Genomic DNA, 17,017 nt, shown 5'->3' with positions numbered 1-17,017 from the left:
GAAAAAAAGGCTTAGAATTTGTTAGATTTGTGGATTCAAGTTAGAGAAATAATTATTGTTTATTGAGATTAATAACAATGTACTTGACATAAAAATACTAATTCTAGCAAACGATGTCGTTGTCATGTTTGTTGTCAAAAATAATAAATATAATAATAGATACATTGTGCTTTTATACATTGCATTATGTGGGTATAGTCTGCATAATTTTACATTATTACACGTGGACTCAAAATGTATGCGTTTTTATGCCGACTGTACATAAAACAGACTCATGTACATGTTCAAAAAAAATTCTTAGATAGTTTCAATATCTAGCTTATCTATGGTAAGAATATTTTCAGATACATACATTAAATAAAACTTTGAAAAATGTAAAAAAAAAACATTAGGTATATCATAATCAAAGTTTTCCATAATTTTTATTTTCCTTCTAGAACAAGCCTTCTAGCGCGCCTTCTAGTGCTATATAAATTAGTGACGTAAAAAAAACTTTTTAATTTTCTACGTGACATTTGCAGAATAACAGCGTTCGTTTTGTGATAAATAAATATCGAGCAAAGTACAGCAATAGAAAAAAAAACTTAGCACTTAAATTTTACTTGATATACAACTTCTAATGTAATGGAAAATGTATAAATTAGTGTTTCAGTGTAAAAATAGTATTTATTGACTTTGTTAGTCATTGTCATTGTCAATGTCATTGATGTAGTGAATAAAAAATTATAGCTGTAATATTGTGTTGCGTCGTTGCTGTTACTGTGAAAGTAGTTAATAAAATGTACAAATTAAATTGTTTTATTTTTTATTAACATGATATCCTTCTAACTGATTTCAGCTTCTACTACGTAAAACAAATCAAGTATGAGCGCAAGTACAGGTACACTGTTTATTTTCTCCCTTAATCCGATGGGATAGTAAGTCTGACACAAAAATAATTCAGGCACAGGATCAACGACTTTACGTGGTTAACAACTTGAGTACTGCTGCTATTTCAAACTCCGAATTAGACAAATTAAATATTTAAAAGCATTTTGTAAAACTGTATCATTGTCTTGTTTAACTATTAATTACTCTATATACCGATTATTATCTCAGAGGCCTCTAGCATAGTCCCCACACATACATAGCATTCTGACGCAAAGAGCAAAAAGTATTATTGTATAATTGTGGCAAAGAGAATATAATCAATGTTATTAGAGGCGGCGCCGGCGGCGGCGCTTAGAACAATATAGCCGCTCACCCACACATACATACATTATTTGTATAGAATATAATAATACTAGAAGTAAAGTATTATTATAACGAAACCATATTTTGGTAGCTTTAGAGCGGTGCTGTGTAGACAGTTAATAAATATCGATATCATACAATAGTCGTATACTGTGTTGCCGATAAAATTACCGGTCATGATCTCATATAAAATTTTTGAATTATTTAAATTATTTTTAATGTGTGCGCTCTTTTCTTGAAGGTATTTTATTTTTAAAAATAAAAAAGCAGAAACATATAAAACTGATAACATTCGAGATGCATTTAATTCCGAATTGCAATCCAATAAAATACGATAGTCATCTTGCAAATTTTCACCTGTCATTCGATGACATTTAGGGACAATTATATTTGGAGATAGCAGAAATTATTTAACTAATCTGTGTCCTCTCTGTGTAAATAAAAGCCACAAAAAAATAAGTTATTTTTTACTTTTTAGTATGCAATAGTGTTATGATTCTAACAGAAGTTTCATCAACATAAATGCTAAAGTTAAAACCCTTTACGACCAGAATCATCTGAAAATGATAATGCAACTAGTTCTACAATAATAACTGATTGTAAATAATTTATAAATCTTACTGATAAATCTTAAAACGAATTATCACAGTAAAAAGTAAAGTTATAATTTTTTTTTAATTAATAAAACGTCTGTATGCAAAGAGCATACCCATTAATTGATACAGGCAGGGCGGTTCAATTATTTGTTTAATCGAGCAATATGAGTTATATTGAAAGATTAATTACAGAAAACTTTAAATAATATTATTATTAATTAGGAAAAATATATATTCGCTGACTGCGATTCAATGCGTTACCAATTTGTCGTTGTCTCATTTCTTTTACAACGATTTTGATGAATTGCTGCAGAGGCGGGTAAGATCAAACTTTTATACGGGCGGGCCGTCATACCCTTTTCGGAGCCCAAAATCAAGGAAGACCTTATATTTCATTTGATTGACAATGTTCTTTACAAAAATGTAATTAAATATTTTATGTGAGGTCACTTAAAATACATAAGAAACATCTTTGACATTATTTTCGTACTTTATACATTGACTTATATGAATACTACTGAACGCGCTGCGGTACTGAGATTTTGCGCACTAAGTTACGGTTAATTGACCACAAGTCATTTAGTCGAATGCGAGTGACCAAGAGGAGCTGACAGTTGTTGAAAGCAGCACTTTGTTTACATGATTTAATAATTATATTTATGATTAGTAACTAATTTCATTCGTATTGTCTTGTAAGCAAATTCATTTACGAAAATTACATGCATGACAGGCATCTTGATATGTCATTTCGCTTACTCTTTACTAGAAATACATTTATTTTTTAAAAATACTAATTTTTTTATAAAAATTTCGAATGTTTTTTCTTCGATACTTTAAAAAATATTCTCTATATACCCACAGAGGTATAAAATTGTTGTGTAAAGTATTATAAACTAATCGTTTTATGTTGATTATATATTGTTATAATTATTTTGTAATCGTCTTAATATTATAACAATTATGACCGTTACTCAATTTAAAAAAACCACTATGATACTCTCAGAGACAAACAGAAAGGGCCCGCGCGAGGCCCCTTTAACTTCACAGTTTGATTTACCGCGAAAACGAATATTACAATGAAATTATTGATGCAGCTGTTTTGCCCACCTAAACAACACTGACAGACGTAATTGTTGAACTTGACCAGCTTTAAGCAGATCTTAAATAATTAGGAAATGCAATCTTTGCATTTCTAATTCCCTACAAAACTTTGTACCTTACCTTTGTTTTCACGGTTCATCAGTAAATCAAGTATTTTTTATTAGGCTATCTGAGCTGGTCACCCCAGTAATCAAAATATTTAGAAAAAGGGTTATCGAAATAAAACATCAATGGAATTTTAATTTTTATTGGAAACAAAATAATATTTATGCTATATATTGCACGTGACTCGAAGTCGATAGATTCACACGTTTGAGCAGCACTCACTTTCGCTTAAACGACAACAGAGCACAAACGACTTTAAAACAATAGTCTTAAGCATCGGACACACCTACGAGACCAAACGACGCTTTCTAACATACAGCCATATGTTTACCAAAAACATCAAAAAATTGGCAAAATTTTGACGGCGACTACAATTTCAAATCGAAATTTAAACTCATTATTTTTTTAAATAATAAAGGCAGATAGAGCGCAAGGAACATTATAGTGGACCAACAAAAGTGAACACAAAATAAAAATCGTATATTGTTATTAACGACTTGTTAAAACATCAATACAATAATTAAAGTAATTTTGATCTACTAACAAAAAGATACTTCGTTACAATACCGAGAGCATTCGCTTTTGTTAATTCACTTTAACGATTCCCACTCATCTATCTGTCATAATAATTACTCAAAGATAACACTTTCAATCCTAGTATTTATAAGACCTTGTTATAAAAGACAAGGCTTGTCATAATGTCGCACAAAGACAAATTAAACTTTTACTTGACTTTAATTAAATATTTTTGGTACAATTTCATATTAAACAAATACTAAACGTAGAAAGCTTTGAAGAGACCCCGGTCGTTAAGTAGCGATCGGTCGCGTAGATGTCTCCGGTCCTTCCAACAACTAACAAACGCAATTATAAACTTATCGTTATTTATAAAACTTTAATTATACTTCGATATGCTTTCGACATACGAATTATTATGCTCTTTTATGAAACACTTGCTATTAACGTTATCAATGACAAAACAAAATGATCACTCTGAAATGTTGCAATATTAAATGCATAGTTGGAAAAAAAAAAGCAATTACTCTATGGTCCCTACACCGCGTGGGATTGTTACTGCGTTACCTTTCTCTATCACACAACAGATTATATATAAAATTTCCATTCTTTTCTATAAATTATAAAGATAATACTTTTCGAATGCTTATCTAAACCTGACATTTAAATCATAGTGTTACAATATATATTTTTTTTAATCTGTTGAGTTACAATACATTCGAGATACAGACATATAAAAAAAAATGTAAAACAATTAAATAAAGGCACCATGAACAAGTTTTTTTTTTTTGGTTAAAGTATAAAATTTTGAGTCCATCCTAGTTTAGTAGACATGATTTAAATTTAAAAAAAAAATGCAATAATCAAAAAGTATATAAACTGGTATATAAACAAAAATGAGATTTTTTTTTAATACTTAGCTATGTTCTATGATATTTTCGTCGTTATTATACGTACATTATACAGGATGTAAAAAATTGATATAATCTCATCATCAAACTGTGACTTCTGATCAAACCGTTAATACTCCATTTAATATATATTAAGCCTGTAATGGAGCATATAGAAGACTTTAGTATTGATACAGAATTCGTTATAGTATTCAAATGCACAATTGCTAATACATTATTTCTTTAAACAAATTTAAAGGATATTTGAATTGTTGGCCGCTGAGAATAGAAAACCCCAAGTAAACATACCCGTTACAGTCCAAACTCATTCCCGATCTATTATGTTCAACTGTGAACACAACATTAATTAGGTCAAGTTAATACATTAATCTCAGTATAAGAACCAGACTATCAGATAAAGCAGATGACACACTTTCAGCTTAAATGTTTATCGTCAAAAGTTACCTAGACGAGGAAAGAGTTGCAACTGTAACGCACTATTCTGTAATAATAACCTCAATAACCCGACAAACTACTGACGAGTCTGTATTACTATAAAACATTAAACAAATTGACACGTCAATCCGGAACATATTAAAAAAAAACTACATCATATAAGACAAACTATAAAAAATGACACAGATCACAACACGTAACAAGTTGAAACTAGTTCACATACAGACCTGTTTCACTAGCCGTATTAGACACCTGTATTTAATACTATAATAAGAACTAAAATAACATATAACAATAGCTTCGTTTACACACAGAGACAATAATACATTTTTCACAAAACAATACATTCGTATGAAGACATTGAACGCATTTATATACATTTGTGACAAACTAGTTATTGATACATATAACATTATATATAATATATTCCGTTAAAAAGCTTTTAAGCTCAAACAGACTACAGACTTGTTTAAGTATTACATAAGCTTGGAGTACTCATATTTCTTGAGCTTTAAGTACTACTATAAACAAAATAATAAATGTTTTAATCTTTTAAAACTAAAAGATTTCGTTTCTTATGTTTTTAAATCGACGTAACTCACTAGTAACATAAATAACACTTACGTCTAAATAGTAGGGGGTGGGGAGTGACAATTTTGTTATCATTTTAGAGTGGGAAGATAAAAAAAAATTGCTTACATAATACTTAAACACACAGTTTCACATTACAAATATTTATAAAAATGTTACTTCAAATCGTTTTAACAAACAATATTACATATAGATAGATACGTACATTTATTTTTAAAATAAATGAAGACCAATTAGATATTTAAAACGATTTCCATATAATCACGTTCAATGTATTACACATTATAACTAGTTACGACGCGTGAAAGCGTCCGGAGATTCTGATATCAACTTCAAACATCATCGAAACAGATCTAGTATTTAATAAGCGAATACATTATATTTCTTTAAACTATGAAAAAAAAATTATGACACAAGATTGAAAAAAGTTACAATAGCTATTGGTATTTGCTATAATCCTTAAAAATATGCTATTCGAGAGATATCCATTCGCTTATTAAAGATTTAAGCCGTTTTCAAATTCAATTTTTTTTTCACAAATATAATTCGACTATATTTTATAATCAAATCATATTTGAGAATAAAACGAATTCTCAAACGGTTCACAATTAACTACTCAATTTATATAATAATTAAACCGAGTTACATTCTCTCTCTCTCTCACACACACCGCCCGTCTCACTCGCACGTGTCACGCACAACCTCTGTTTAATTTTTTTTTTTCTCAATTATATATAACTAAAGTTCGGATTTTGTACTGTCTGTGCGTTTATCGAATAAAATTGTGACGGATCTCATTTATTTCGATATATTAGTAATTATGTAACAAAAACCATGGATATACATACTCATATAACAATGACTGTCGTTATATAGCTGCCATAAAACAAATAGGCAGTTTATTTATCGAAAATTCTAGTTACAATAAAAACATTCGATGATTATATAAAACGAAAACAATGAAGTCCACGTTCAAAATCCATAACGTAACGAACAGACGCACACACAGCACAAGCCCGCGAGTATAGTCTAGTCGTAGAGTGGCGACGCCACAATAATACTATGCAGAGACCGCGTCTCGGCCGACAGTAATGTTCACCACTTGATTTTGAAATTAAATGAATCAATTTTACATTTAAATGTAAAACGTATTATTTGGTATACGAGATAATTATTTTATTACTATTGTGCCAAATTAATCGATTATCAATCATACTTATACATTTTATAAAAAAAAAAAAGGAACAAGCTTAAAAAATATATTACTTTTATTAAATGAGTTACATGAATATTTTCATTTTAAATGTAATTTCATCAATGCTATTACGACTGGAATGTCTGTAATTATCACTGGTTTTATAAGAAAATAAAACATTCACGGAATACCTTCTGAACTGGTTGAGATTTTCAATTTAGTGTTCAATTTCGTTTTCAAAGGCACGAATTGTATAGAGAGCTTTATAATTAGCAAGTGGCAAACATTATCTTAACACATCACAGTCAATAATAACCGGCTAAGCTGATATTCACCGACGGCACACAAATGAAACCGCCTCCATTTCATTTATGGAACATTTTTACATATATATAAATGTAACATTCTCTTCATTTAAATTAAAAACGGTTTGCCCTTTCCTGAAATGACTCTACTTTTGTATTTTTATTGATTTATTATACATTTCAGTCGTTCAAGTCATTTTAGTAGGAGTTTTATGATATTTTTTTAGTGTATCGAGTCGAGAAATTTAAACATGTTTTTAAAATAATCAGTATGTATACTTCTTTTGTGATGAAGACGATATTAGAGCCTGTGTCCGTCGGTCAATGTTCTCAATGCCGCTCGTGCGACTCGTCTACACTTAACGCCACCTGGAAGACGAAAATATCTCAATATTTTATTTGTAAACATTAACATTTTTATTTTAAAGGGATTTCAACGACAAATATCCAAGCTAGATAATACTTAGAATTATATATCTATGTGTTCAATCAATTATAGGAAGATTAACAGACGTCGTCGCCCGCAACGATGTCGCGTTTGGGGGGTTGGTCGTCAGGTGTAAAAATGGCCTATATTATATCCTCCCTTGGAATTCAAGCTTACTTGATATTATAATTAATTAAATTCGGTTCAGTGATGTGGGTGTGAGCACAACAGGCAGATAACGAGTTACTTCAGCATTTATAATTTCATTATGCACCATTACGAGTTCTAGTTGTACTTGGGTCAGAGTGGACACAACTCTGCTCAGTAAGGCATTTCTTTCATCATTTACTGCGATCGGCTTTCACATTCACGAACAATACTCAAATTAACGCGATAGCACTGAAATTGATCTACATGCGTTGCTGAATACTTTTCGATACTTGTTTAATACAAGTATGTATGAAGTAAATGTGACCTAACTCGCAAAATGAATTTTTAGAATTTTAAATGGCCTGATTAGTGGATTTTTTGTGATTTTAAACGATGAAAAGCATCATCAATACTTGTGGAATTCCTCTCTGCCGCTATAATCCATATCACTGTTAACACGAATGGGAGCCCGGATGTAGAGTACTCACAGCACTTGGTGCGGCTGTATGGCGGCGAGGTGCGCGGGGGAGGGGGGCACGCCGGGGGGCGCGGGCGGCAGCAGCGTCTGCGCGAGCCCCTCGAACCGGCCGCCCGCCTCGAAGCCGTTCTGCAATCGACAGGTATTTATTAACACGAGGAACGTACAATCTTAATCATATAAAATAGATAAATAACACAATAATATACACTAAAATGTTCTTCATATAAAACATGAGAATTCGGTTAAGTTTTTTCGTTAATTTTAAGAATAGTTATCTAATTTTGTGTTAAGTGACTTTTTTATTAAATTAGTTTTTACCGGGATCATGATAGTGGGGCGCAGGGGCTGTATGGAAGGCTGAACGGCCGTCGGGTAGTACGGGTAGTACTGTACTGGGTAGCCGATATATCCCGGGTATCCGGCAGCTGCTGCGTACATTGCTGCTGCAGGGCTATACATCTATGAACAAACCGTTAGTTTCATTAGTTATTATAGGGTTTAATATAAAGAAAAAACGATTGCCATTGAATCAAGATTAAGACTAAAAACGGATGCCCTTATTGAACTTTATTGCTAATACCTTTTTGCCATTAACTATTTAAATATAAAATATTAAAGTGCATTGCAAGCATTAACAGACTATATATGAATGTGTGGGTAACATAGTTATGCGAGGAGCACTTACTGGAGTTGCATATAGCCAAGTATCGGTATACCTAAACTTTATAGCACAGGAAACAGAGTCTAAATTTGTCACCTCTGCTTATTAATGAAAAATTTCAATAAACAATGAATAAATTGTATCTGATCAGTAGAGTACTGCGAAGCCTGGACACTTAGGGGGGTACCAAGAGGTGCTTTGAAATTTATGGCTACAAGTGGACAAGAATTTTCACATTTTCAATACATAATAACATTTTATTCCATTCGCTCCGGGTAGAGACGAATGGATAAAGCTGGCGAAAAACTTCCAGCTGAAAGGCATCCCAAAAAGATGAGTCAGTCTCCAGAATATCCAGGTATAATATACGGTAATGTGACGATTTAAAATTCCTGATGTATTGGATTTTTAGTCAAGAGTCTACTTAAATATAGTTTTTTTTTTAACCCAGATTAGCTTAACCTAAATGCCGACGGTAAGTTGAAGATGTACTCACGGGTAGCTGCTGACTCAGCGCGGGGATGGCCTGGTGGTGCTGCAGCTGGTCATACGGCGGCGGCGCATACACCCCGCCCGCACCCGCGCCCGCGCCACCGAACGCGACTCCGTACGGCGACCCGCCTGCCACTAAACCGTTACACGTTACAAAGCATTTGCAATATTTTAAATTTTAAGTGTCTCCAAAAGTGAAGAGATGGGCTTTCAGTTGGAATACAATTTAGGTAAGGAATACGTGAGCCGAGATGGCCCAGTGGTTAGAACGCGTGCATCTTAACCGATGATTTCGGGTTCAAACCCAGGCAGGCACCACTGAATTTTCATGTGCTTAATTTGTGTTTATAATTCATCTCGTGCTCGGCGGTGAAGGAAAACATCGTGAGGAAACCTGCATGTGTCTAATTTCAACGAAATTCTGCCACATGTGTATTCCACCAACCCGCATTGGAGCAGCGTGGTGGAATATGCTCCATACCTTCTCCTCAACGGGAGAGGAGGCCTTAGCCCAGCAGTGGGAAATTTACAGGCTGATTATGTAAGGAATACGTTATGAGGAAACCTGCATGTATCGAAAGAAAATTTGCATGTGCTGGTTAGCATTGAATGCAGCGTGATGGATTAATCTCCATATCTTCTCCTCAGAAACGAAGATAGGATTGATCTACTTTTTTTTTAAATTATCGCAGCAGTTGGAGATTGACATGGATCTTCTTCTATTATTACGTATACTAATTTAGGCAATTTTCCTTATAGACGTTGAAGTAAATCCTCGTGAGGGAACCTGCATCCTGTTAAGTCAAGCGTTGTGCGTTAACAAGGCCTGACTTAACAGAAGAGGAGGCTATTCATCAAACAAACCGTCAAATTAACTAAAGGAGGTCAAATTGGGAGGACAAGTTGGCAGTTGGTACTTAAGAGTACTATCTCCACCACATGGTCATATACTACACCATACCATACATCAGCTCAACAGTACTAAGCTGATGATGATGCCTTCTTGTGTTTTCGGCTATTGCGAACATTTAGCAAATGACGCAGGATATATTATAGTTGGCAGTGTGTTTGCCAACATAAGTACACCCAGTACTCCTTTTCTTTCTTAAACCAACGGACTAGCAAATGTGTCACGAACGGAAGGGCTTATGGACCAACGGCTTTACGTGCTGACCGAGTACAGGCGGAGTTTACAAGGGAGTGAAAAACTGCCAACCTCAAAACTAGATTACTGGGTCAAGTCGCTATTGTATTTCTTTTTAAAAATATATTTAAATATAGTCGGTAAATCTTCCACAGCCGGACAAAGTTTTCCTGTCCTACGAAGTATTGAAATTTATTCTACAACATTTGCTGAATACATGTAGCAACCATTTATTTGATACGATCTTCCGAAGCAAGGGATAAATTGACTAATTATTTAGATGAAACTCAATGGTGCTTAGCCAGCATTGAAATCCGCGACCTTGGATTAAGATCCAAGTGTGCCATCCACTTGGCCATCACAACTGAGTCTAAGCGATATCCACATACCTCCATATTGCGGATGCTGCTGCGGCGGCGCGGGTAGGAAGGGTCCTTGCGGAGGCTGAGGTTGGGGGTAGGCTCCGAGTGGAGGAGTAACTGTAACAACTCAGACCATGAGACAAATATAAAACAACATACAGCACGACCGACGGACACTGACAACCAACACCTTTAATGGATGCATGTGTGTAAAACTACCAGACAAGTGGTGAAAATTATAATTTTGATTGAGCTCCCACATCGAGAATATATTAGTTATATGCACACTTAGTCTGACAATTTCGTTTTCGCTGTAGCAACACTGATTATGATTGCATTTTTTATTTGTTACATAGTGTTGCCATATATTAAGTGCTATTTAATGACTAAATAACAGTTACATATAATTTTAAAATTACTTTTAATTCAAGTATTTTTAAAATCGTTTTAAAATTTAGATTCAGCAGTTTTAAAAACGATAATCATACCTTTGCATAGTAAAATATTAAATTACTATTATTTAGTCTTTTCACATCCATTGAAGACATTAGATACACTTCACAATGATTTGTTAATGTTCAAAACTTTATTAATTTTGCCAGTGTAATGTCAGTCGCGCCAGTATTGCGCTTTCGCGCGCCGCAACCCAAGCCCGAGCATTCACGCGTGACGTAGTGTGGCCACGCTATTGTAAATGTTGCCAATGAAAAAAATAATATTTTTTTATGAAAGCAACATTCGATCGCGTCGCCAAGCATAGATAATACTTCTCTTCAAACACTAAATCGTAATATCTATGCACACTAGCGCCAGTGTTAACGACAAGCGGTACCCATACAACGCGTTACAATGCCAAAGTCATCCTTCCAAAAAAAATTTTTTTTGGAAGAAATTCTAATAATAATGGCGGACCTTTGCTTCAATTACAACATAACTGAACCAAAGTCTTAGATTTGGTAGGTTATACACAATTCAACACAGTGTGCAGGTGCTGAAATACCTACCAAATATTTATTTACATCGCATTCCTTATGCATTGGTCACACTTACTATAATGTTGAATAAGTGTCGAAAATGACTTATGTGCAAATAGCGAGTGTGACCACATCTTAAAAACATCTTAAGTAACAAATCAGTCATCACACGATAATCGATCTTATCAAAAAAGACATTAGTTTTATATGTATAACATAACTAGTGATCTAAAGTGTTCCATTTAAAGACACAGGCAATTATATTGTATTAGAAAACATGTATCTGATATTGGCGTAGCCTAGGAGAACTTAAGGAAACCGAAAGCTTAAAACTCATATAATTGAATTCTTTAATATTTAATTTTGATTTGAAACACAAAACACAACTGGCAACGTTGCAATTCAATTCCACCTTAAACTTATTTATCAAGACAAGTTTCAAGGAAAAAAATCGCTGCCTACACCAATAGCATCAGACAAAAGGTATTAAAGGGATAAGAATGGTGTTGTCTGTATATGGAAAACCAAGATATAAATAGCATCCAAGCTCAAAAATGAAAAATCCTTACTTTATTTAATATAAAACGTCAAACAAGATCTTTAACAAAAAAAAAATCCATTACAGAGCTTGCACGCAAAAGTTCGCGCAACGTTTTTCATTTAATCCTTGGGCTGAATAGATTTATTAAAAAAAAAAAAAAAAACTTTCAAGCTCACAAAGATCGCTGCACGTACTTGTCAAGAATATTACGAAACATGGCCACCAGTAATGGCGTCCATGTAAACATGAACATCGTGAACATTCTCCAATAAAAAAAAAAAAACATTATAACTATTTAAATTATCTAACTAAGACATTATTTACCAAGATTTTATGTATGTATATATAGCTAATTGATAACACCTTCATATATTTTGCTGTTTCGACTATGAAGCGAATGCAAAAAAAAGCGTTTTCATTAAAAATATTTAAACAATTACTATGATGAGTGCGTTAAAGGACATAGTAACATGCATAACGAAACATAAATATCTAGAACATTCCACGATGATACATGCGTGTTCTAAAACTAAACATAATATAATACCAATTAATAACGCGTACGAACGAAAAAAATAAAAAGATTGCTAGCGTTAAATAATAAAATATGCGCCAATATCTAACTGGTACCAGCAAAATTCTATAATATAATATATATTTTAAAACCACAAAATCCTGGTTATATTAAATTTACACTTAATTCATATACTTAGACCACTACATGAGTTAATTTAATATTTTTGGAATACCTTCCTGTGTAAAAAGAAATACTAATATTAAAAAAAAAAAAATGCTGTTACAATATATTCTAATATTACATCAATTCCAAGTTATTTTTTCGCTAAATAGTATAAAAAATCAAAGATCATATAAACTGGATCCCTGAACGCATTTTGTACTCGAATAAAGCTCATATTTGCATGCACCTCTCACGCGGTCAATACCACATACAATACTATGAAAGAAGATAATTTTTTTTAAAAAATATTCTTTGATAATTATCTTCATTCGATCCTTATTCTAATCACACACGCACTAACAAGTGTCATTCATGTTAACATTTTTCGTATTTCTTTGTACCTTTTTAATCGATATTTTCTTTAGAATGTGTATTAGATATTTATGTAAGTTTAAAAAAAAAAAAAACAAAAAAACAGCTTGAAAAGGATTAAAAAGGTGATTATATTAATATTTTTGATTGCATATCGCTTGTCAAACGATGTGCAGACAAAAGTGTTAAACCTAGCTTATTTGTGTAAACATATAAATTAAATTGTGACATAAAAAACTAATTTTTTGTGTCACCTTAGCCGTCACCTTACAAGAAATCCACAAAAAAAAAATTAAACATATATATTTTTTTGTGAATATATTTATTTCATAAATCAGTAATCAGTTTATTTGTATAAATTAATCAAGAAAAAAAAACTGATTTATTCAAATAAAATTGTTAGTGGAACACTCATCTTAAAAACAGACAGACTTTTGATTTATATAAATAAAAATTAAAGTCACATCTGTTAACAAAACTGGAATCTAAAATAGATAATATTTTAAGATCCCATTCATAAAGAAAAAGAAAAATGGCGTTAAAGAATTTAAAAATAAAAAAAAAATTCCTTCACGCCATTTCACAACATTTATATCTAAAGTGTTAGCGTTTAGAAGTCTAAAAACCAAAAAAAATAAATGGAAGTTAGGCAGCCCAACAACATTTCAACGTGGGCCTGTACCAGCGAGGCATAATTATCATTGTGATTATAGAGATGTATGCCTCGCTGCTGGTGCAAAAAATGTAGCAAAACAAATGCAATAATAGCAGTCTGGCATTTTAAAGTGAGTTAATTATTTCTACTAGAATAGAAATGAAAAAAGGAGACTGCCATTATTTAAAAAAAAATAAAAAGTGTTAAAAAAAAAACAGGTAAAAAAATAAGCTGAAAAACTAAATGTTTATAGAAAAAGGAAAAATAGGAGCAGAGAACATCAATTTAAATTTATGTGGAAAAATTCTGTTTCTCTGTCGTCTCTGACTTGAGAAACAGAAATTTGCATCTTAAAACAAATTTTTTTACCATATTTATTGTGTTAACTATGAAGTGTTGTACGATCAGGTCTTTTACACATATGCAACTAAATATGCATCCAGAAAGACTGTTCCTTTTTTCAATAACTATACAAATATTGTCAAGCCAAAAACATCTACTGTACAGCCAACCACTTATTTCACGACAATCAGCCCTTCCAGTTACATGTATAATAAAACTTACATTAGAATTTTTTTTTTAAGAAGTATTGATTTGATTAAAAGATATGATCGTTCCTAACACTTTATAAATTCTAATGATTCGATTGCTATATGAAAGGATATATTTTCAATTTTTAAACTGATCATTGAAGTTAAGTATGAAATAAATGAAACCCCTTTGTCTGTGAACAATAACATAGAATTAACAATTGACTTTGCAAAGAGTCAAGTTTAACGCTTATGTCGTGACCTTAAAAAACTCCTTTGTTATTTTTTTTTTGTACTTTAAATTGTGAGCTTGTATATAATAGTTTTAGTTTGGTTATAAAGGAAAATATTTTCAAAATGTTGAAGTGTGAATCATTACAAACAGGTTTTTGGGTTGGGCTATAAACTTGTTCGACTTAGCATCAACATCTAAAAAAGAATGCACACCTTTGTACAAAATAATAAGACCACAAAAACATAAATTTATGACTTTAAGAATAAAATCATGAGATGTTTTAGTTTTGAGAATATTATATTACTTTAAAGTCACCGTTGTAAACCGCTAACAGTTTTTTCAATAGTTTTCTTATGTACTGAATTAGAAAAATGGGAATTTTGTTTATAGCAATCGAACCATTAAGGGGTTACATCGTAATCAATACACATACGATCGTCCACACGCCGTTACGCACATATCATATTGTCTCTCTCTATGTTTCAAAAAAAGAAAAAGAAAGAAAAATTCTATGTAATGTCATTACATGATAGCGAATAGGCGTCTGCCGCGCGGGGTCTGCGTTGGCGCGCCCGCGGCTCCTGTAGAAGGGGTGCGGAGGGACAGAGGGCGGGGTGTAGGTAACGCATCATTATAATCATTATAGTTTATTAGTGCTTGGTTGGATGACAGCATTCCATCATCTAAGCACCTTTCAAAACCTGTTACATAATTTTGTAATATGCTGTTTATAAACAGTAACTATGTATGAATACCATATCATAGTCCTATATTGGTATTTACTAATATCTTAAACTCCATGAACGACTGACATATGTAACGACATCAAGGTTGCATATTAATGCTATTGTATTGAAATTATCTTTTTATAATTTAACATCTTGTGTGTGAACCTCCTTATTGTTTTTTTTTTGTTATTTAAATAGCAGTAGCAATTTTTAAACAGCCTATGTTGTGAGTGAACAAATCGCTTACACTTTATATTTTTTTTTGCTAACTAATATTTGTAACACATATAAAAAATATATATATCTTGAATGTTCTTTAATGCATTTTGGTTAAAATGTGAAGGTTTTTTTTGCCATCATTATGGAGACAATCGATATTTAAAAAATATTTTTTTTTTATTAATGCTTTGTATTTCACGAGAAATAATCTGTGACGATGTATTTAAATAATTTAACGAAATACATTATAGCTACACAGCACTAACTAGGGCAATTGAAATCACTTGTAATTTCACTAAGCGGTCACAACCGTTCGTACATTATAAATATAAATGAAATGATTGCTTTATATTTCGTTGCAAGTACATGGAATAGAAATATATTCAGATAAATCTTAGAAGATCGCGCCTCCATCCACCGTCAACCATCTTGGATTTCAATTATTGATCCACAGAAAAATCTGAGAAATTTTATTACTATTGATATAATACGTGTTATTGTGCAGTTTTTTGCAGCGGAAATACTGTTACGTGTTAAAATATTGCTTTAAATTGCAAAAACTGCAATTCAAGGCAAAATGACGTTACATATGTCAACCTTCTATATTATAGAAAAGAACAAAGAAAAATGATAATTAAAGCGCATAAATACCTTTCTTGTCTGCCATTACAATAACTATAACGATTTTACTATTATAATTTTAACACTACAGTTAGGTCGTTGCTAAATTATTAGGATATTCGCGATTAATTACAAGAACGCAGTCGTAGATCAAACGCTTCTTCGATTCTTGCAACGACACTGGTGATGGACACAATACAATAGTAGAATTACGGTGTTTACAGCTTACCGGTTATTGATTTTCGGTTAAATAGTTTAAAAATTGAACACTAATTGATAATGTATTGCAATATTATATTTCATTATGTATTTTTATATTTTTTTAACCGAATTTTTATATTTAAGTAAGTAAAATTAAAAAAAATACGTTTTACTCGAAAATTAGAAAATATTAACTTCACTCTATATGTGCAGTATTAAAACTAGAAAGAAGCCTTATTTAAAGAGGGTTTTTTAAAACATTTGATTTAAAATTTATTAACAGGCAACGTCCAAAATATGTGTCGTGATGACTGCCGCTGATTCTATTAAAATTAGCTTTATTATTATGTCTATAAATTATTTGATGTAAAGTATGCCTTTTTTGATAAACTATCCAAAGAGTGTTTTGAGTTCCAAAATTATAACGAGACCGTACAGTTAGAGCTCTTTTTTATGACATGAAAAAAACGTAACAATATATGTAGCGTTACCCCTTAGTAATTTGAAAATAAACCTTCATTACCAAATCTGTTTTAATAAAGATTGCTTCTAAATAT

The 17,017-nt window shown here is 31.9% G+C and overlaps 1 protein-coding gene across 4 annotated transcripts; it reads right to left on the bottom strand.

Moving 5' to 3' along the window:
• Positions 1-3,161: 3,161 nt before the first annotated feature.
• On the bottom strand, positions 3,162-16,446 carry LOC113395343 (uncharacterized). Of its 4 annotated transcripts, none has more exons than XM_064219578.1 (7): positions 16,290-16,439; positions 15,218-15,392; positions 10,733-10,822; positions 9,204-9,334; positions 8,365-8,505; positions 8,054-8,172; positions 3,162-7,357 (listed from the first exon to the last, which is right to left on the bottom strand). In XM_064219578.1, exons 2-7 carry the CDS (start codon positions 15,330-15,332, stop codon positions 7,348-7,350), a joined length of 606 nt encoding a protein of 201 aa, XP_064075648.1. In that variant the 5' UTR covers positions 15,333-15,392; positions 16,290-16,439; the 3' UTR covers positions 3,162-7,347. The 4 variants fall into 4 exon arrangements, with proteins under 4 accessions (XP_064075648.1, XP_064075649.1, XP_026488723.1 ...); XM_064219579.1 differs by having other exon boundaries at positions 9,204-9,328; XM_026632938.2 differs by lacking the exon at positions 15,218-15,392 and having other exon boundaries at positions 16,290-16,446.
• Between the last annotated feature and the right edge of the window lie 571 nt (positions 16,447-17,017).

The sequence above is a fragment of the Vanessa tameamea genome, chromosome 28, assembly GCF_037043105.1.
Source record: "Vanessa tameamea isolate UH-Manoa-2023 chromosome 28, ilVanTame1 primary haplotype, whole genome shotgun sequence".
In the NCBI taxonomy this organism is placed as follows: domain Eukaryota; kingdom Metazoa; phylum Arthropoda; class Insecta; order Lepidoptera; family Nymphalidae; genus Vanessa; species Vanessa tameamea.
This window is presented reverse-complemented; position numbering and strand designations above follow the sequence as displayed.